Source organism: Vulpes lagopus, chromosome 5, assembly GCF_018345385.1.
Source record: "Vulpes lagopus strain Blue_001 chromosome 5, ASM1834538v1, whole genome shotgun sequence".
Classification (NCBI taxonomy): domain Eukaryota; kingdom Metazoa; phylum Chordata; class Mammalia; order Carnivora; family Canidae; genus Vulpes; species Vulpes lagopus.
The window spans coordinates 51,503,748-51,526,946 of NC_054828.1; the positions used below are offsets into that span (position 1 = coordinate 51,503,748).

Below are 23,199 nucleotides of genomic sequence, written 5' to 3' on the forward strand. Positions count from 1 at the left end.
TGCAGGGAGCCCGACGTGGGACTGGGACTCGATCCCGGGACTCCAGGATCACGCCCTGGGCCAAAGGCAGGCGCTAAACCACTGAGCCACCCAGGGATCCCCGAAATCTGGATTTTTAGATATAACCTCTGACTTTTGAAAGGTCACATTTAATTAAAAGTTTTGTTTTGGTACGGCAAGCCACACAGAAAAGGATGTTCCATGATACAAAGAGGCATAGAAAGGAAGGAACCCGTAATTAAGATAAGGGGTCAGGGAAGGTTTCATGAACTCAGCGACACTGAGCTGACTTGGAAGTGTCAGAACAGTGAGAAGTTTGGTAGGTAGGGAGTGGGTGATAGAGAGGGAAAGGCCCTTCCGGCTCGGTGGGGGGATGGTACATGGTTTCCTGGCTCTGATGGGAAGCCTGTGGCATTGGATGACTAGATAAGTGCTGACCGGGCTTGTGGGATCCTCACATTGCTTCTCTGATCCCCTTTAACTGTTACAGATGTAGCTTTTATATGGTATGTAGCTTCCTTTTTTGAAATAGGCTTCATTTTACTGAGCAGTTGTAGGTTCTTGGCAGAATTGAATACAAAGTACAGGGGATGCCTAGGATACCTCTCCCTCCCCGTCCCCCCACCTCCCTCACTCTCAGCACCTGCACCATAGCGCTGTGTTTGATGACCCTGTATTGTCCTTATAATCCAAAGTCCATAGTTTACGGTTCACTATGCACATTCTATGGGTTGTAACGAAAGCGGAATGATGTGGGCGCCTGGGGGGCTCAGTGGTTGAGCATCTGCCTTCGGCTCAGGCCATGACCCTGGGGTCCTGGGATCGAGTCCTGCATTGGGCTCCCTGCAGGGAGCCTGCTTCTCCCTCTGCCTGTCTCGGCCTCTCTCTCTGTCTCTCATGAATAAATAAATAAAATCTTAAGAAAAAAATGTTGATGTGCGTAGTGACGCACATCAGCTATTGTAGTACCGCGCAGAATAGTTTCACTGCCCTAAAGATCCTCTATGTTCTGTTTTTCTTTCTTCCTCTCCCAACCCCTGGCAACTACTGAACACTTTACTGTCTCCATAGCTTTACCTTCCCCAGAATATCATATAGTTGGGAATTGTACAGTATGTATACGGAGACTTTTTTGGATTGGTTTCTCTCAGTTAGTAATGTGGGTTTACGCTTCCTCCGTGCCTTTTTTAGTGATGAGTAATACTCCATTGTCTGGATGTTCCGCAGTTTAAGCGTTTACCTGCTGAAGGACATCATGGTTACTTTGAAGTTCTGGCAATTATCAGTGACTCTGTTACAAACATCCAATGCAAGTTTTTGTGTGGACATAAGTTTTCAGTTCATTTGGGTAAATACCAAGGGGCTCGCCTGCTGGATCATACATACGGTGTCTGGTTTTATAAGAAGCTGCCATCGTCCTTCAGTGTGGCTATACCGTTTGCATCCCCCTCAGCAGTGAATGATTTCCTGTTGTTCACAACCTCACCAGGGTTTCCTGTTGTCAGCGATTTGAGTTTTGGCCATTCTGATAGGTGTGTAGTCGATTACTTTTCATAAGTATATATATTCATTTCTAAATCAGTCTCTCCAAACCGTCTCCCGTGTACTGCTCAGCCTGAGTATGCCGTCTTCTCACATGCCTCCGTACCTCTGTTTGAGTTCCCTCCTCTGGTAATTTGATTCTGTAGGTAGCATTTCAATATCTGTATTATTAAAAACTCTGAAGATGATTCTGTTGTGAAATGAGAGTTGGAAACCTCTTCTAGACACACTAAGAATGCTTGGCAGAGGATAATTCTTTAAGAAATGTCTGCTGAACTGAATTAAATAACTATTCAGAAACTTTAATTTGCCAAAGTCCCAAGTGGAGATTTAAATCCAGTTTTGTTTCTCTAAGATCTGCTTATGCGTTAATTATGTTGCCTTGTCATAATAATGATAGGGATGATGTTCTCACACATGCATAGCATTCACTTCACCAGTAGCATTGCAAGCCTAACAGGTTGGGGGAGTTGGGATTTCAGTGGCATCAAGTCAGCACAGTTCCATCATACTAACATCTAACAATTCAGCATCCTTGACTTAGGAGCTCAGAAGGTGTTGGATTTTACTTTTTGAAATCTAAGCGATCTATATTTCACCAGTATTGTGGATTAAATAGATGTTTGTGAGGTAGCCTGATAACTACTTTGATACCATTAGTTCTAAGAGACAGTGTTTCACAAGTTTCAAAGACCATTTCACATCCAGTATCCTAATAACCTTTTATTTATTTTCTTTTTCTTTTTATTATTATTAATGACCTTTTAAAGAGAGTTTAATCTGTCTAGAGAGCCTCTGGCAAAAATTAACTCTGTCTCCTCAAACTTGCCCTTTGTTAATATCAGAAAATGAACTTTGGTACATTCCAAGTATAATAAACACTATATCAGGTAACTTTTGCCCTCTTGAGGAATAAGAAGGACTTATCTAATGTTATGACAGAGTCTCGGTGTTGGTTGAGCTCTGGAGTGCATCCTGGATCTGATAACTGGGAAGCACTCTGATAAGAAAATTTTATGGTTTGTCAGCTGGTTTACCTAACCAGTCTCCCATCCAAGTACCAACCAGGCCCGATCCTGCTTTGTTTCTGAGATCAGATAATCATCGGGTGTGTTCAGGGTGGTGTGGCTATAGACCACAGTAGCCATATGTGGCCCTGCATGGCACCGTGTGCCTTTCTTTCTTTCTCTACTTTAATTCAAGTCTTAATTTTAGAGTTTATTTACTTGCCTCATACACAAGTTTGAGGAAAATATTTTATGCAAATTATATCTGAAATGAATTCTGTGCTTCTTTAGTTTTATGCATTTTTCATAATACAGGCTCAAGTCCCATGCCAGGTGGCTTTTTATTTTTCTCTACCATGAAGGTTTGAATTTGTCTCTTTTTCTATTTGTCTGTTGATAGAGCAAGCCAGATAATCTTGTGTGAACGCATTGTAAGTTATAAAATATTTTATTTTATTTTATTTTATTTTATTTATTTATTTATTTTTTTTTCTAAAATGACATCCAGTTTCTTCATTGATCATTGAGTTACTCATTGCCAACCTCTGCCTTCCCCCTTCTCTTCTGAAAGCCTATCCCATTTCTGCCAAATTAAACTTCCTAGTTTCTAAATGTACCAGTGTACTCTCTCTGCATACATTGCTTCACAAGTGATAACATTCTTTCTTCCATTCTTATCTTGGTTAAGAGTTACTGCTCTTCTATTTTTTATTTTTTATTTATGATAGTCAGAGAGAGAGAGAGAGGCAGAGACACAGGCGGAGGGAGAAGCAGGCTCCATGCACCGGGAGCCCGACGTGGGATTCGATCCCGGGTCTCCAGGATCGCGCCCTGGGCCAAAGGCAGGCGCCAAACCGCTGCGCCACCCAGGGATCCCTATAAAATATTTTACGAAAAAATTTGTTGACTATCTTAGCCTTCAGTGTGTTATGTAATTTATACTGGAAAAAACAAATCTTGCCTCTTTGCTGTTCTTTTATGTTTATAGGAGCTAGGCTACAGGGGGCATTGTATTTATTTATTTGTGATACTCAGAAATTTCTCTAGGAAAACATTCTAAGAAAAATTAACTGCTGTTGGTTTTTCAGTGAATGTGTATAAATAGGCAAAAATGAAAGGAAAGATACCCTTTTATTCTGTTTCAGGATCCAGTAGTTTTTCTGCTTTTACTTTATTCAAGTTTATTTTTTATTTTTAGAATTTTGGAAATAATAAATAGGTCAGAGACCTTGATTCAAAACATCTCAAGCATTTTTGCTAGTAGCATAAGAAAATCTTCATTTTGTTTGACTTCAGTAAATGTCAAAAATTAATATTTGGCAAACAAATCACAGTTCTTTTATGTTTTCATGTCTTTGCCTTTTATTCAAGCACAAACTCCATGTCTTAAAAACGAGACATGAAGATAAGGAGAAGGGATTTTGTCCTTATCATAATATGTGAAACATTCAATTTAGGACCAGAAAATCAAAGATAAGGGATCCGCATTGTATCAATAGGAAAGTGATATAGAAACAGTCCGGTCGCCATTCAAAAAACAATATGAAGAATTCAAGTAAAAGAGGTTTGTTCTGTAGTATCTCTGAAGAATTGTTACCATTTTTGCTCTTGTTAACAAAGGATAGGAGTGATTTCAGCATTACCCATTAGCCTGTGTATTCTTCAGCTCCTGCGACATGCCTATGCAGTTTTTTTAACGTTAAAAAACAATTCTTGGGTTTGTTCAATTTGGTTAGCTTTTCTGTTTTCCAATATTCCTTCTCTGGCTGAACATAAAGGAATTTGTTATTAGATGTTCAGTATCGATATAACGGTTGTTACAGTAAAGGATATTCATTATCATTACTTTTGGCTGCAGGTAACAGAAGCGCGACAAACGGCGGTTTAATCACAGTGATTTTTCTTTTGTAAGACAATCTCAGGGGCAGTCAGTCCAGGGCTGGCACGGATGCTCAAGGAATGGGCTCTTCTGTGTTCCTCCTTTTTCATCCTTTGCAAGTGGCTTTCAAGCCTGCAGTCCTGAAAGTATCCCACTGAAACACTAAGAAAAGCGAAAGGCACAGGGCAGAAAAAAGTCCATGCCAGTTGCGCCTGTTCTTACCGTGAAGGCAGTAATCTCCAGAAGCTCCACTGTTTTAAAATGTAGGTTTCGTTGTTTTGTTCAGGAATGATGAGGCCAACAGATCAGAAGATGATTATCACTCAGAGTTCCCAAGAGAAAGAAGGGCACACGGTGCCATGCGGGGCCACATGAGGTTGGTTGAAGGCAGAGGGCAGAGAGAGCTAGGGGAACTGCAGGAAAGCCTTTCTTAACGGTTTTCTCAGCAATGAATGGGCAAGACAAGGTAAGCAGGTGTAGGATGATGTAATCGGAATAATTTCACGTGGCCCTGAGCTGTAGGGGGCTGCCCCTAGTTGTCTGATGCCTAGCCCTGGGTGATTGGGGCAGCATAAGAGCCAGCTAAACCCAGAATTGGGAGTACAGGCTTGGGATTGGTTAGTTTGCATATGAAAGGTGTACTTGCAGGTGAGTCATTTACTGTCTTTAAGAATCCAATAACCCTGGGAGGGGTAGTCCTTCCTTAGTCCAAAGTACCAAATATCAAAACATTAGATGCAGGAACTAGAAAATGTGGTTAATATATACTCCCTTTTCTTTCCTTTGCTAGAACTTGTCATTTGGCCATCCTTAGCTATAAGGAATTCTGGGCATTTGGATATTGTTAAATGGGTGCATTGTTAATCCTAAAAAAAATAAGTAAATATTAGTATGGAAGAAGAAATGAATAGTTATTCATTTGCTATTGCTATTGATTAAGTTGCTATTGATTAAGCAACTAAGTAGCATCTGGTACACAACGTCACATGTGAAGAACTGGCATCTAAAAGCACAGGTGTAGTTTAAATCCTAAGTTGCAAATTCAGATGCCTGCAGAGGCCAGCTCTGCAATAAGGAGTGAAGTGTGCTCAGTGTAAGATTATAGGGAGTGCTGGGGACTGTGGTGAGATGGAAGGTACATATACTTTTCCAAGCAAAACTTAAAAAAAAAAAAAACCTAAATGATTTGTGACCTATTGGCTACAAGTATGTGGTGCCCAGTCTAAAATAGGTGAAAAAAATTACAACTAAATAGAGGCTTATTAATTTTGCTGAAATGACTATAAATAGAATTATATCTCATTTATGTTACTTAGCAATCATATACTACATTTTCTAGGTAATTTGTTTCATTTATTTTTAGAGAGTGAGAGAATGCGCATTCACGAGCAGGGGATAGGGGCAAAGGGAGAGGGAAAGAGAGAATCTTAAGCAGGCTCCACACTCAGCGAGGAGCCAGATGTTGAGCCCTGTGTGGAGCTGAGTCTCACAACAGATCACGACCTGAGCTGAAGTCAAGAATCAGAGGCCTAACCGACTGAGCCACCCAGGTGCCCCAAAATTGTTGATATTGTGTGGTCACTTTGGGAAGGTGGTGTCTGTCAGACTGCTCCAGTAAAGACACAGTTCCCTTTGTGAGCAATTTGTGCAATGATGCATTGAGACTTCAGGAATATTCTTTTTCCATGAAGCACTTACCTGAAAGTTAACATCTGTTGATCCTTTCCTGAGTCAATTATTATATTGGTAGTTACAAACTAGTGATTTTCTGGTTTGATCATTTCTTCTTCATTAGTTGGCATTCTTTTATGAAGAAGAGCTTTTCCTCCCAGCCCTAGCCCCAGCCCTTGTCTTGAGTTCAGTATGAACTCATGGATTATTTTGTATTCAGTGTGTTGTATTCCTTATTATCATTATTCATATTGATTCCCAAATTGTTTCCAGTTTTGCTTGGACCACTGAACTGCTGGATATGAGATATGTTTTCGTTATTTCCCACTCAAGGTGTGACTGTTTGGGGGAGTGATAGTATCTGTACCCCACCACCCCTAGCTCCCACTCTCTTTCTTTCTTCCCATTTGTCCCTTGACTTTCTGTTCCAGCAAAAACCCTAGAGCTTGATCTGCATTTGGTGTTTCTTTCCCCTTTTACATGTAAAGTTTGTGGTAATCTCTTAGATGGGCTTTAGATGTGAATATAGGTGGTTTTATTTGTTCTAAATGTTGATTTTTATGGTGTGATGAGTGTTTAGGTGGCTACAGTTATTTGACAGAAAATTGGAATTCTCCTATTTTAACTATTTTTTTGGAGATGTGAAATATCTTTCAAATGAAGTTTGGGTAATCAGTAAGCAAAATCAGGTAAGTATTTAGAACCTTTTGAAGTGTGTTATGCCATTTGTTCCTACTCTCAAAAAAGAATCGAAAGACCCTTTGTGAGTCTTTGAGTTTCTTTGCTTTTCTATAACCTTTGTCTTTTTACTTGTGGACCAACATCAGTCATTCCCCCCCCCCCCTTGTCAATCCACTGCCTACTGAGCCCCACCCACTTTTTTTTGTCTACTGTGTATAGAGAAATGGGAATTCAGATAACAATGTTGTTAGACTTGGGTATGACGTTAGAATACATAGGGCCAATGAAAACCTGAAAACCTTCTGGAGCTTTATTTAGGGCTTGATTTTCCCAGAATGTCTACCTGCTTATTAAATAGTCATCCTGCCTTATTTCTAGTTCTGTAGTATATTCTAGTTTAGATAGTTAAACTGATGGTAAATAATCTAAAAAATTATATTTTATGTAATGATAATGAGGGAGGCAATACAGTGTTAAAAGGACGAGTGTCACCAGAATCAGATTCCTTGGGTTTAAGTCCTGGTCTCCCTGCTTATTGACGTGTAACTTTAAGTAGTTGCTTAACCCCTCTGTACTTGTCATTTCTCTTATAAAATAAAGATAATAATGCCTTCTCCAAAGGTTTGGTGAAGATTTAAAAAGATAATACATGATACGTGCATCTGAGTGGCTCAGTCGGTTAGGTGTCTGCCTTTGGCCTACGTCATGATCCCAAGGTACTGGGATCAACCCGTGTGCCCCCCCGCCTCCTGTGTCAGCCTCCCTGCTCAGCAAAAAAGATAATATGTGGTAAATACAGAAGAGTGCCTTAGACTTGATAATTAATTGCTATTACAGCTAATATAGTAGTAAGAATATATGGATATTTACTCTGCACAAGTACACAAGGAATAGTGATCTCTGTTTAATAAAGCAGGTTATCAGATCTTTAGGGTAATTTATTTATGACCTGGCCTCCACAGACCATATGCATTCTACCCTCCCCACACCCATCCTGAAATTAGAATAAGTTCTAATGATAATTTGTTAAAACTTTAAGCTTCCTGTAGAGAGAACATAAGTTATTTTGTAATTTACTATTTATTTATTTATTTATTTATTTATTTATTTATTTATTTATTTATTTATTTTTTAAGATTTCATTTATTTATTTATTCATGAGAGACAGAGAGAGAGAGAGAGAGAGGTAAAGGAGAAGCAGGCTCCATGGAGGGAGCCTGATGTGGGACTCCATCCTGGGTCTCCAGTATGAGGCCCTGGGCTGAAGGTGGCGCTAAACCGCTGAGCCAGCTGGGCTGCCCCTACTCATTATTTAGAGGTATAGTTTATTTTATTTACTTTTTAAAAAGACTTTATTCATGAGAAACACAGAGACAGAAGCAGAGACATAGCAGAGGGAGGAGAAGCAGGCTCCCTCTGGGGAGCCTGCTGTGGGACTCGATCCCAGGACCCTGGGATTATATCCTGAGCCAAAGGCAGATGCTTAACCGCTGAGCCACTGGGGTCCCTAGACGTATAGTTTAAAAGGGACAATTATAGCTAAATGCCCAGATGATATTAATTTTAAGGACTCTTTAAAAAACACTTTTTTAGGAGCAGCCCCAGTGGCTCAGCGATTTAGCGCCGCCTTCAGCCCAGGGCGTGATCCTGGAGACCTGGGATCGAGTCCCGCGTGAGGCGCCCTGCGTGGAGCCTGCTTCTCCCTCTGCCTGTGTCTCTGCCTCTCTCTTTCCCTCTCTCTCTCTCTCTCTGTCTCTCATGAATAAATAAATAAAAATCTTTAAAAAAAAAAAAACTTTTGGGCACCTGGGTGGCTCAGTGGTTGAGCATTTGCCTTCAGGTCAGGGCATGACCCCAGGGTCCTGGGATGAGTCCCACATCATGCTCCCCACAGGGAGCCTGCCTCTCCCTCTGCCTATGTCTCTGCCTCTCTCTCTGGGTCTCTCGTGAATAAATAAATAAAATCTTAAAAAAAAACCCAAAAACACTTTTTTTGATATACTGTAGAAATGCACAGCTTGCCTTGAAATTACATTGTTGTGGAATGATATGTCCACTAGAGGTCATGTTTTGATTTTATAATATATTTTTCATGCTAGTGTCAGGAAAACCAAAGAAAGACTAAGATGGGAAAAGTCCATTATTACTTTCTGCAAAAATAGTATTTAAAAAAGAAAGAAACCCAAGCTGAACTATTAGAGGAGCCACTGTTGCATGCCATGGTTTTATATTTGACAGTCTGCTACTCAGTTGGTTAGAAAATTGATTTGTATTATTGAAATTAGCAATGAGATCTTTCTACCCAAGTTGGAAGCTTCTTTCTCTCTGACGCAAACTATTTCTGAATGATTATTTGCAGGTATAGTATCACATATGACTATCTTCTACATATTTATTTATTAATGAGTATGGATTTGGAGTGCTACCTACTTGAGGAGTGGCCTATGCAAATTACTTCAATTCTCTAGACTTTGAATTTACAAATTGGTAAAATGCGAATAATAGCTATGACAGTATTAAGGTGAATCTCAACATTTAAGTGAAAGCTCTATGCAAATGGTAAAATCTGTGCACTTTGGAAAAACTGGTGTTTTTCACCCACAGGGCACATAATGGGAAAGAATATAGGAACATCCAAATTTCTTCTCTCCTTTTTGATAGAACAGCTTATTAGTTTATACTTACTTTTCTAAACTAGCCATTGTGGCCAATAGTGTATGTATTTTAAATGCGCTACTTTTAAGATACTTTACTTTACCATGAAAGGTTGGGGATGTTCTAAAGATTAACTGTAGCTGTCACAAATATACGTATGTGGAATTCATTCACCTGGGAGGCTTGATGTGCCTATTTTATATAGTCATAGTCTCACATGTGGAACTGCTCTCTGGTTTAAAAAAAAAAAAAAAGACTACTGATTCCTGGCAGTTTCACATTTTTTGTAAGTTTTTGCAGGACTAATGGGTTTAATTGAATTAGGCATTGCTGTAGTCTGTTTTTACTGATAATTTCAGTCCTGAGGTGGATAATGCCAGTGTTGAAGTGATAGATACCAACGTGATCAAGAAATGGGCCAGATAATTATGGTGTTCAATAAAGTGTGTGCTTAAAATGTTTTCATTATGTATCAGCCCCAAGTAACAAAGCCAATCTTAACTATTGTGTTTATAGCCTTGCAGGGAAGGCTCATTTGGCAATTTTCAGGATTTAAAATGCGATTTTTGAACTTTGGTATGCAGAAGTGCTTGTGAACATAAGTAGAGCATTATTGGCTCAAGACAGGAAGCAAATATTTTCATTATACATTATTATCTGATACTAAGATATATGTATATATGTCATAGGTGTATATACACATACATATATAAATGGTAATCTCTTTTTCACTGTAAATATTTGGTTTTCATCTCTCCCCCTTCCACCTTCCTGTTCTGTTAACTACTTCTGAGGGCCCTAGAGCTCCAGCACAAGTCTGCCCGGCCCTAAAACTTGTCACACCTTTATATTTACCAGACTGCTGTCTTTAAAATCTTTTGTCATCATAACCTACTATATATTTCTTGTATTTGAAAGGTTTCCTAATAAGTACATAATATATAGATATTCTTAGAAGACTATTTATTCATGAGAGACACAGAGAGGGGCAGAGACACAGGCAGAGGGAGAAGCAGGCTCCCTGTGGGGAGCCCGATGTGGGATTTGATCCCTGATCCTGGGATCATGCCCTGAGCCAAAGGCAGATGCTCAGCCACTGAGCCAGGTGCTCCCAAATGTCTATCTTGAATGGAAACTATCATGAAAGGTTGGGGATGTGTTAGATTCCAAGTTTGAGTCCCTGCTCTGCCATTTATTCTTATGACCTTGGGCATGTCCCTTAATCTCTTGAGTTTGTTTCATTATCTGTTCAATGAGAACCATCGTGGTAATACCACAATTGATGAGTGAATATGTCATATCTAACCTACTTATTTCAGAAACATTGCTTTGGGTTTTGTTGTTGTTGTTACTCTTGTTTTTAATGGCGGTAGCTCTGTTTGAAATGTTTATTTTTCCCCCTGTAGATAACAGACAAGAGAGTGTCCAGAAGACATGCCATTCTTGAGGTGGTCGGTGGTCAGCTTCGAATCAAACCGGTATGTATGTTATTCAAGACTTGTTTTAACTTTTTGCCACTCACCTTTTTCTAGCTCCTGATTAAAGTGACTTATTTCCTAAGATTATGAAAATAGAAAATGAATGTTAGAATATATCCTTCTTATTTCCAGAGGATAATTGGGAGATAATGATATAAACTATTTAAAGTATTTATTTTCCCATAAGGCAGTGCTACGTTTACACAATTTTAGTGAAAGATGACTACCAGTTCATGAATATGTTATGATTTTGCTCATAGCTGGGTATTGCAAATAAGATCCTATAAGAAAGCTTATAACTATGTAATGGTTTGTTTTGGGGGGATGAGGTAGTGACCACAGTCATTTAAATGCTACAGAATTGTATTTTAACAGATTTCTCTATGTGTAGAATTGAATAGTTCTAAAATTTAAACCTTGTTCAACTTTAGAGTTGTATAAATAATTTTAATTTGAAAGTTCCTGTTGAGAGCTAAAATTTTAATTGCTTGCTTTAGAGTTTAAGCACTGCTGTATTGCAGGGATATCAGTTTCTGAGGATGTATTATACCTTTCCATTTGCACAATGTGCTGCAGGAGAATAAAATATGTGTAGAGGGTTCCTCTGTTTTGGACTAGATGCTGTGGTGGTAGAATTATTATGGAATGAAATTAATTAATTTGTAACATTCTTAAACTTACAGGTATTTTTATCTTCTGTGTATAACTGCCTTTGATATCATTAGTTCTTTCCTTTCCACATAAAGTACCTTTATTATTCTATGTTGAGCTGTTTCCAAATTTGAGAATTATCCTTTTAATTCTCATATTGGAAAAGTTTTGAATAAAGTTGAATTTGCCCCATCTCACCATTGAATAAATATTTTTAAAAAGGTTTGTATATTGTTCTGCATTATCTTCCTGAAAAGTGCTGATGTCTGTAGTCAGCTCTCTTGTGAGACCCCCTTTATTTACTATCAGTGGTTCACCTCTGAATCCCCTCCAACTCTTCTCTTCTTAGACGAGACTGACCAGATCATAAGCTTGTTGAGTATAGGAACGCTGACTAATCCTTGTATCTTTAGTAAATAGCATAATGCCAAGCATATAGTAGAGTAGGTACTTAATTCATATTTGTGAATGCATGAATAAATGCTACAGTGAGAACTATATGTGGCACTTCTAAAAGTGGAGATAGCATGAATTTTTACAAAATTATGTTATTCCCAGCACCTAATTTCTAATGCCATTTCAATGAACAACTATGGTCTGAAATAAACAAGTTTTTTTAAATTGTTACTGAAACACGGTAAGGTAAAGAATATATGAATCTCTAAATTCCCATCCTGATAGAGCATATCATTTCTGATAGAGCATATCATTACTTTATATTTACTTTTATCAAAAAAGTAATTATGGCAAATGATGCACATGGCTCCTCAAGTGGAATACCTACAACTTAATACTACTTTATTTAGATTTACTGCTCTATCATTCGTGTTAATGAAATGGAGAACTTTATAGTGAGTATTAACTTTTTGGAAAAATATAACATCTAAATAGTCCTCAATGAATGATTTCCAGTTATTTTTGATACCAAAGCAGAGAATATCAGCTCCTGCTAGGTTTATAGATTTTTTCTAGATTTGTATTATTAGTATTCAAATCCTACTATGTATACATATATCACAAAATCAATAAACCAAGAGTACTCTTTACACAACTTAAAAAAACAGATCCTTGGTTAATACCTATAATTTCTGATGTTTTTGAAGCTTGCTTTTGTTTCAAATAGCATCTGAAAAATTTATAGTAGCAGAAGAGTTGTAGACAATGACATGATCCATTTTAAGAACTCAGCACATTTATTTGTAAGCAAATTAATCAACTGAATTGTGAACAGTTGATAAATATTAGACTTTCTTTTTATATTCTTATTTACTCAGTGCTAAGAAGAAACCCTTCGTACAACAAAATTTACATGGCATTAAATTTTTTATGTATCAAAAGTAGGCCATTTGGGAAACCATAATTTTGACTAATGCATGAATATTGAAAAACTTACTTATATTATTTTCTCAGTGTTAATTAAGGATATTTTAGTTTTGAAGACTAGAATGTTTTCCGAAGTGGCTTAATCAAGATACTTAACTGGAGTTGTGTTTATACTTGGATGAAAAGTATTCAGGTATATTTTGAACTTGTGTGACTATTCAAAAAAGTAATAATATAAGTATACTTAAATTAATAGTGATTTTATTAATGGAAAATTCTCTCTTTGAGTTAAACTTTATTTTTTGTGAGGTGGGTCAGATTTCTGCATGAGTTTAGCAATTTTTAATTAAAAAATATTTTGTAGAAAACATCCTTCACTTTTCCTTGCTCTTTAATTAGATTGTACTCATGTAAAATAACTACATGAAGTCAACAAGGGTCTTTTGCGTACCAAACTGTGGTAGGTATAAAATTAGAAGGTGGAGCAAAAATTTCTCATGAGGTCATAGATATAAAACTAAAAATTTTACATAATGTTTACTTAAGTTATACCTTTGTTTACACTTATCTTTTAAATATTATTTAGTATGATTTATGAACTTTCTAGTAAATGTAACCTTATATACATGGGAGGAAGATAAACATTTTTTACATTTTTTTGGTAGTATTGTTTTTGACAGCGTAGGACATTGAGGCCCTCTGGAGAATGCCTCATTTTACATAGTCAGCAAGTTGTAAATGGGAATTAGAACTCAGGTTCTTTGAAATCTATGCAGTATTTTTTTTTTCACCATATTTCCCAAGTCAGGATTCTTTTGCCATTTGGTATTTTCTTCTTTAAAAAAATTTCTTGAAGTTAAAAGTAACTTGATTTTTCTTCATAAGAAGTTTTGGTGCCTTCAGTTGAATAGAATCTTACAACTGAAAGCAACCTTAGATTCGGTCTTATGTATGTAGGAGTTTTATTTGAGCCAGCGCTGGCATTACTTACCAGTGGACAAGAGGACTTTTCATCCGTAAATGATACTGGGACAGTGTGTTATTTGTTTGAGGGGAAAAGAATTAGATCTGTACCTCAAACCATATACACATCAGTTTTGGTTGGTTTAAAGATGAAAGTCAAAACTATAAAACTATTAGATTATAGATGAAAAAAACATTTGTGACCTTAGAGTAGGGAAAGATTTTAAAATAAGCGATAAAAAAGAAAGACTGAAAAAAATGCAATAACATTGAAATTAAGAACCTTTACTTAGCAAAGACTATAATGAAAATGAAAAATGTAACAGGGAGACATTATTTAAAACACGTGTAATTGACAAAGGAGTAATATCCAAAATATATAGCAAATGTCTTCAATCAATGGGAAAGATAAAAATCCAGTGAGAAAATGTGCTGAAGACTTGAGTGGCACATTGCATAATTGGAAATCTGATGTAGTAAACAGGAGTAAGGTGCTCAGCCTTCTTGTTAAGTGGAGAAATGTAAGTGGAACTGCAGTGAGATACTAACACCTGACGGATTGCAAAAATGGAAAGTCAAACAATTTCAAGTGTTGACGAGGATAACAAGTAGAATAAAGATGAAGGCATTCATTCCCAACAAGCCAGACCTCACACATATGTGTGTGCCAATAGATGTCTACAAGCACCTGAAGAGCAAAATTGTTCATATCATAGCGAAAAACTAGACACAACATAATTTCCATCAATAGTGGAATTGATAAATACATTATAATATATTCATTTGGTGAAATGTTCTACAACAGTGAAGATAAATTAGAGTGAAAGCATGAAAAACTAATGGGATAGAGCCAGGAACCTGATAATGATAAAAGCAACCTTGGGAGAATATATGCAATATAGCTTCATTTATATAAGATGAAAAGTTCTACAAAATAACAGTATATTCATAGCTGTAAGCTTAGGTGATAAAACCATAAAATTAAGGAATTGACAAACACTACAATAGGTATAATACTTAGCTCTGAAGGAACTGAGAGGAGAATGGGATGGGCAAGACTAAAAGGGACATCAGAAGTTAATACACTTTTTCTGAAACTGTGTGGTGGGTCTACACATAATATCTAATAACATGTGTTATATTTTTAAAAACTTATTATGGAGTACTTACTACATGAAAAAGGTTAGAGAAGAGTACAGTGTAGTGCATGCAGTTCCTTCTGTAATGCCAAACTTCCAAACATTGGAAAACATGAAAATGTGTATTTTAAGGAAATCTTCAGCTCTAGTACTAGAATTTGATTGCTCTTTTAGAACAATATTTCATTGGGTTCTGAATTTTATTCCATGAATTATTTATACCATACCACTTGAAGGAATATTGCTTCTTGGACTTGGTGATGTGTGTATTGGTATTTTGCTTTATGCAATGCTTGATTTCTTGTTAATGTTAATGTAGTTTGAACAAAACGCCTCTCTCCTTGAAATAGATATATTTATTTATTCAGCTACTTCCTGTAGCTGTACCTGCAAGATGCAATTTAGAGAAATTTAGAAAAATTCTAAACTGACCATAATTGTGAATAGAAATGTTAAGGTCTTGAAAATAATGAGATAGAAGAGTGACTTCTAATTCATTTGTATTACCTTAATGTGTGCTAAATATCATTTACTCTCTGTTCTCTAGTCAGTCACAAATAAATTAATCCGGTAAAGGTTATATATACACAACTGTGATAAAATTTTTTTTTTTTTTTAAATTTTTTTTTTTAATTTATTTATGATAGTCACAGAGAGAGAGAGAGGCAGAGACACAGGCGGAGGGAGAAGCAGGCTCCATGCACCAGGAGCCTGACGTGGGATTCGATCCCGGGTCTCCAGGATCGCGCCCTGGGCCAAAGGCAGGCGCCAAACCGCTGCGCCACCCAGGGATCCCTGTGATAAAATTTTGAGAGAAGTTTTAGCTTAAAAATTTTTTGTAACATTATTTAAATGAATTATAGTAAATGAGCTGTGGAAAAGCTATTGTATATTTTGTTACGGTCATTTTGTTATGACCCCTTCTGTAGGCTGTGTACTCCAAATTACGTTTAAGTGATTAAATATTTTTCTGCTTTCCTTCAAACTAGAAATCCAATCAAATAGAAATGTAACTTTGACAATAATAGATGAGTGCAATTAGAGCATTTACTAATTTGTACTTTTAAATTGGATGAATTGGTCTTTTTTTTCCTCTAGTATTTCCTTTTAAAAAAGGCTCTAGCTCTCAGCAGTTCTTGGAAATAGTGTATGTAGGAGATAACGTTAGCTCATGAGGAGATGATAGCTTTTTTGTGTGTCATTTAAATTTAATCTACTGTCTGGTATCAGCAGGAAGGAAATGTATTATAAAGGCAAAATGACAGTGTTGTCTGTAAATGGACGCATCCCCAGTGGTTAGTTATGTCCTCCGGGTGAATTCATAGCTGTCAGTGCTTTTATTTCATTTTAATAAAATCTTACTCTTTTTGGTTCTTGGACGATTGAAAGAGTGGTTCTATAACTACATATAAATTGCAAAAGATTAGATATGTTTTTGCAACTTGGTGTTAATCTTCAAAATATGCATCCTTGGGTGACTGCTCTTTTTCTTTGGCGCATTAAAATTCCTAAGTTGTGATTGTTTTTCTTCCTATGAGCGTACTTGGAAAACAGCTATAAAATATACAATAGCTTTTCCACAGCTCATTTTGTAAAAGAAAAAAAAAAAAGAGGAGGAAGAAGAAAGAAAGAAAAAAAAGAAAAACGAATGCTTTCCAAATTAAAAAGAGAAAACATTGAAAATAAGAGGAATTCAGGTTACACACATCAATCCTTCTTAATGGTTATGATAATTACAAGAGAAACTATGGAAAACTGATTTGTATTTTAGTTCCATTTCTTCAGGATTAATGCATCCTTTGCACCACTTCTAAAATTAGAACATAATATTATTTAAGTTTGCACTTATAATCCCATGAATATGTTAAAAGGCACTTCCCAAAAATATGCTTCTCACAATAAGTGGCTCATATCTTGTTCTCACTGTGACTCTGGGCTTGCCAATATTTTGCCTGCCCTTATCTGCTTTTAGAATCAAAGTTAACTGAGCCTTATTGAAGGAATTAGAGAGCTTTCCATCTTTTTCTGGTCCAGGAAGACTTTGAATATTCAGAAAAAATTTAAATCCATTGAGGTCTGGTTTGGAGAGAGATTAGAAAGATTTTTAATTACTGATTGTATGTTTAAAATATTATCAGTCTAATTCCAAAAGACACACACACACACATACATGCTTTTTTTTCTAAGTCAGCTTGGTATATAATCTCTAAGATCATTGTCCATCTTGGCTGTATTTACAAATACATCAGCACAAAGCACTTGCAGTATACCACCAAGTTTCATGTGTGCCTGTGTCATTGTTTTCATTTCAAAATTTGCGTATATCTTCTCCCTTTTTGTCTATCAATATTGCTAGATTTTTGTCTACTTTATAACTTTCTAAAAACTACCCTTTGTTTTAGACTTCATGTGTGTGTGTGGCTTTTTAGTTGAAGTGTATATAGTTGGGTTTTTTTGTTTGTTTGTTTGTTTCTTTATGGAGGGAGGGGAGCAGAGGAAGAGGGAGAGAATCTTAAGCAGGCTCTATGCCCAGCATGGAGCCCAACACGGGACTTGATCTCATGACCCTGAGGTCATGACCTGAGCTGAAATCAAGAGTTAGATGCTTAACCTGTTGAGCCACGTCGGTGCCCAGAAGTATGTATGGTTTGGTATAGATTTTAAAAACTTATTCAATGAGTAATATTTGTCTAGGTTTAAATTATAGGATCAAATATTACATTAGTTTATAGGAATGTCATTTTTGCTCTTGGTGCTGGAATCCCCTGTATGAACAATTTTAGAAGAAACAGATGATCATGGACGACATACATTGGTCCTCTTTCTCTTTAGATATTTGCTAAATACCTAATATTTACCACTTAAAATTTAAATGCTAAGCATATCCAACTGAGTAAAAAGTACCGAAAATGACCGTTTCTTTCACTTCGGGTTCGTGGTGCCTTATTAAAAGAATGTAATTAGTTTCCTTTTTTAAAAAGTATTTTACCTTTTCTACTCTTTGAATATTATGCCTTTGTATTTAACATCTTGGCCTTTGAGAATTTAGGACTGTTGTAATTTAATGTTGCTTAGAGATTCATCTGAATCTTTAAAATACTTATGAATAAGAGCATGGTCGTATCTTAGCCTATTAGAAGCAAACCTCATTTATAGAATATTCGAGGTTCAGGCAGAAGCTATGAATATTTCTGTCCTGACTCTTGTCCCTCTTGCTACCCAGCATTCCTGACTCTGATGATTGTGGTGTTCTCAGGGAAGGGGAGGCTTCCTTTAAAAGTCCGAGGAATAACAGGGAACAATTTCCAAGCACAGCAATGTGCGCAAGCTCAGAATCTGGTGGTTTGTCTTGGCTTCAAAACTCTAGCCATGAGCCAGGGTCATCTGAGAGATAAATTAGGGGTGGTTGATACCGTAATGAAAGGTTTCTAAACGTGAAACTATAACTTGATTTTTAAAAATCATTCACAATCCTTTTTAGCAATGTGGTGTTACATAAATACGGTGTTCCACTGCAAGTCCATTCTTATGAAGTCTTGTATATAGTTTGTAAAATAACTCTGGCCTGTAAAATAATCCCCTACCAAATTTGTATGATCTCTGTTTTTAGCTTCTATTTCTACTCTTTATCTCCAAATTTTATTTCACTCCTTTCTTTTAACAAACTTAAAGGAAATAGAAATGTTTTTAATTGCAGATACACATAGGAAGGACTTATGGCCAGGTCCTCATGAAATGAAATTGCCAGTACCAGATAGATCATATTCATTATAGCTTTCAACATTGTCTTTCTTTTTTTTTTTTTAAATTTGGGTATGTAGACAACAATGCTTATTTTTTATTGGCAGCTTTTCTTGTAATGCTCCCTTTTCTATATTAGTCTATATTAGAAAACTCCTGTGAGAACCAAAAACAATTGAAACAAGCTATGTTTGCTTGAGAGATTTGATCAAAATCTCTCTCCCTATAATATTTTTTAATCATACAAAGAAAGAAGTTACTGGGGAAAAGAAGTATAAAATAAGCTAGCCATTTCAAGGGATTAGTATGGATATAAAAGTTGGGGGACTCAGTTTCCATACTGAGAATTATTTTTCATATTTCTTTTTCTAATGTTTGATTGTCACTCTTAAGCAAATGTCTTTTAATTAGTTAATTGATAACTTTGCTTTTTTCTTTGATTCCTTGAGAAGTGAGAAGAATATTTTAGCTCTTTTTCCTTTTTTAGGTTTAGATAATATTATGGTACTTATATAAGTGCCAGATTTATTAGACTTTAAAGTCCAAGTTTGTAATGAAATTGTATTGATACTGAAATTTTGAATCAGTTTGTGTTTAGTTGTGTTCTTCTCATAATTTAGAATTACATCACTGTATTCTTTTTTTACTTGTTAGATACACACAAATCCATGTTTTTATCAGTCTTCCGAGAAGAGCCAGCTCTTACCATTGAAGAAAAATCTATGGCGCTGGTTGAGTCCTGGAGACAGTTTTTCTTTGCTAATCGACAAATACATTTTCTGTGTTTTCTCTACACACTCTGAAACAGAAATGGAATGTACTTTAAGGTAAGATTGCCTGATGAAATGAGATTAAGTAATGGTAATTATAACCTGAGGGCGCCTGGGTGGGTCAGCGGGTTAAGCATCCATTGGCCTTCGGCTCAGGTCAGGATCCCAGGTTTCCTTGGATCAAGCCCCCTGTTGGGCTCCCTGCTCAGCGGGGAACCTCCTTCTCCCGCTTCCTCTGCTACTCTCCCTGCTCATGCTGGCTCTCTGTTTCAAATAAATAAACAAAATCTTTAAAATGGTAATTGTAACCTAATGACAATTAGGTTACTTAATTGGTAATTGTAACCTAATTCCTCAGCCATCCACAAATGCTCCAGTAGAAACTTTTCTAGGATTAAACTATGTTGGCAGTATAGGAGTTACATGGGATGCATGTGGTTATGTGTTTGTATTTCTCTAGAAAACATTTGACATTGGAAACCTACACCTCAATAGTGATTGCCTGCATATGTGGTTTCTTTTGCCAATGTGTTCAGAATGTATTTTCCATCTAATAGTACCCAAGATAGTTAATTTGAAACCAACTATGTTTTCTTAACCTTTCCTTTTAGCTTTTGTAGTTTTATTAAGTTATTAATCCCTCTGACTTAGACTACATGCATATAACTCCTCTTTCTTATGAAAATAACAGAAAATATAGAATTGGGAAACTGAGGATATGAGATATTACAATTTGATGTAATATGTAATATTTACAATTTGATGTAAAGTTAAAATTAATGCACTAGTTTTTTTGAGGCAGTCATTAGCAGATATTATTTGCCTTTTTCAGCTGTTAAATTATAGTCTACATAAACTAGATTTATAGAAGTAGGTAGACAAAAGTACACAGAATGTGTTCTGTAATTACAGTAGTACTAAAAATCAGCCAGTTGTGGGTTAAATGGGTGTATGCATCTGTTAAAACTGACCAAATCATGTGCTTCAGATCTGTATATTGCAGTAAATACAAATTACATCTACAGTTTTTCAAACTAGGAAATGAAAAATTATGTGAGAAAATGGTTTTTGATTTCAGTTAAATGAAATTCAGTCACTGTTGCTTGCAACTTTACCTGTCTTCCTCTTCTTTTTTCTCTTATTACACAGGTAGAAACAATGCTATTTTTAACCAGCTATTGAAATGAGAAATATAAAGATTTAATTTTTTTTATTACAGTAAATTTCCACAGTGGAATTAAATCATTTTTAAAAAAATCAGGAAAATATTGCACATCTCTATAAAACAGAACACAATCATTGCCTTATGCTTAAAGTATTATATGTCAGCTTTAATTTTATTTATATCCATTCAAACAAGCTTGTCCCCTTAACTAGAAAGACTAATGCTGTACCTTAAATAAATGAGATTGTGGGCTGACTAAATTCTGAATATTTTTAGTATTGACAAAAGTAAGAATACAGTCCAGCAGCACTGTACTTTTTTAGGTTATTTATTATGAGTAATATCATTTGGTATATTGTTGCTGTGAAGCTGTGTTTTGAAAGAGGTAATATTTTGCGCATGATTTGGTCATTGTTTGCCTGGATTAGAGCAACCAAATTAATTGTGTTATTTTATATTTTAAAAACCCATGTGCTTTGTGGCAGTGGTTGGGTCCCTGATGCCATTATGAAGTTTTTCTCCCAGCCAGTTGTGAATATAAAAAAGATTTGAACAACAAAAGAACAGCATAAAAACCTGAGGAAACAAAGCTTGCCATTTCTTTCACTTTTCATTTTACTCATACTGTTTTCTATGTAGTAGTCAGATTCTGTATAAGAAATCCTATTTATAACCAACTCCTGGGGAGTATGTGGGTCTGTTCACATCAGTTCTCATCAGTTTGTTCATTTCTCACTCTTTTCTGTATATATTTCTGTGAAATTATTCTGCTAGAAATACCAAAACCCATACTTTTTTGAGAAGTCAGAGAAAGCCAAATTAAAAAAAAAAAAAAAACTTAGTTTTATGTTTTTTTAAATTACATTATGGCATATTTCATTCAGAAGCACCAATATTAATTTTTCATTCTTACTGCCTCTCCAGTAGCAAGTGCTCAGCAAAGATTGGGTTCTTAAATATATGAATGAGATTATTGTATAGCGTTTTGTTTTTGTTTCTGAATTTTGTATCTGAATTTCACTGATGAAGTACAACATTGTCTCTCTAGGGAGATTATTTTCCATAAGACACCGTTAAGAAAAGTACAGTAAACCTCATGTCATGCAAAGTTATTTTTTTTCAAATTGTTAAAGCTCTTAATTTTTAGGTTTCATATAAAAAGCTAGTTTTATTCACTTTAATTTCAACAAAACAGTAAAATGAAAATACCACTATAGTATGATAATATACATGCCTACAATTCATTTATGATTTTAAAAATTTATTTCTAGATCCAATTCATTTATGTTAGCATAATTTATATTAAAGATAAAAAATGTATAATTTATATTTAAATTTAATTTGGAGTATATTTTTAAGATTTAAGAATAACTTAATTGCTAAAACAGACTTTAAAAAGAAGAAAGCAGTTTTCTCCACTACCCAAGGAGGAGTCTTTACAGCGTTATTCTGCATGAATGTACTGTGGGCACCTAGCACCCCCCAAAGCCACCAGAACAAGCTTCCTGCCGGAGTCAGGGATTCCTGTCATAACTTAAAGGAAAACTTTCATAGAGTCTGGAGCCTTTGATGTTCCGGAAATGAAGGAGGAGGATGTCCTCAAATTCCTTGCAGCAGGAGCCCACTTTGTTGGCACCAACCTTGACTTCCTAATGGAACAGTGTGTCTACCAGAGGAAAACAGTGCATCTACATCATAAATTGAAGAGAACCTGGGAGAAGCTTCTGCTGGCAGCTCGTGCCACTCTTGCCGTTGAAGACCCTGTTGATGTCAGTGTTACATCATCTGGGAATACTGCCAGCGAGCTGTGTTGAAGTTTGCTGCTGCGCCAGAGCCGCTCCTGCTGCTGGCTGCCTCATTCCTGAAACCTTCACTAACCAGATCTAGGCAGCTTCTGGTAATTACTGAATCAAGGGCTGATCCTCTCACGGAGGCGTCTCATGTTAACCTGCCTACCATTGCTCCGTGTAAGACAGACTCTCCTCTGCACTCATGGACATTGCCATTTCTTGCACCAAGGGAGGCCAGTAGTGAGTCTGATGTGGTGGACGCTCGCATGGGAAGTATTGTGCGTGCATGGCGTTCCCTGTGAACACCCTTGGCAAGTCAGGCCTGATCTCTGCTTGCACAGAGATCCTCAAGAGCTTAAAAAGGAAGAGATGCCTGTTGCCGAAAAGGCTGTGACCAACAAGGAGGTTCAGGGTGAATGCTCTGCTCCAGCTCCTGACTTCACCGCTACCCAACCTGAAGTTGCAGGCTGGTCTGAAGGTGTGCATGCACGTGGCCTCTGTTTCTTTTCAGCAGTTCCCTGCTGAAGACTGGCACACTCAGCCTGCCCCTGAAGACTGGTCTGCAGCCTCCACTTCTCAGGCCACTATTGAATAGGTAGAAAGACCCACCGAGTGGTCTTAAAGTGCTCTTCCACAAAGGCAGACAAAATGGAAATAAAGTTGATGGAAAATAAATGGTTTCTAAAAGTTGAAAAAAAAAAAAAGAATTGGTGGATTCATACTTCCCAATTTCAAAACCTGCTA

General features: G+C 36.4%; 1 protein-coding gene and 1 pseudogene across 2 annotated transcripts in view; both read left to right on the top strand.

Moving 5' to 3' along the window:
- APLF (aprataxin and PNKP like factor) overlaps positions 1-23,199 on the top strand; it is a 71,047-nt gene that overhangs the window by 8,115 nt on the left and 39,733 nt on the right. For both annotated transcript variants that reach the window (XM_041755366.1, XM_041755367.1), the window contains exons 2-3: positions 10,842-10,913; positions 19,385-19,557. In XM_041755366.1, coding sequence (XP_041611300.1) covers positions 10,842-10,913; positions 19,385-19,557 — 245 coding nt within the window. The remainder of the gene's footprint in view (positions 1-10,841; positions 10,914-19,384; positions 19,558-23,199) is intronic.
- LOC121490923 lies at positions 20,999-23,050 on the top strand (annotated as a pseudogene).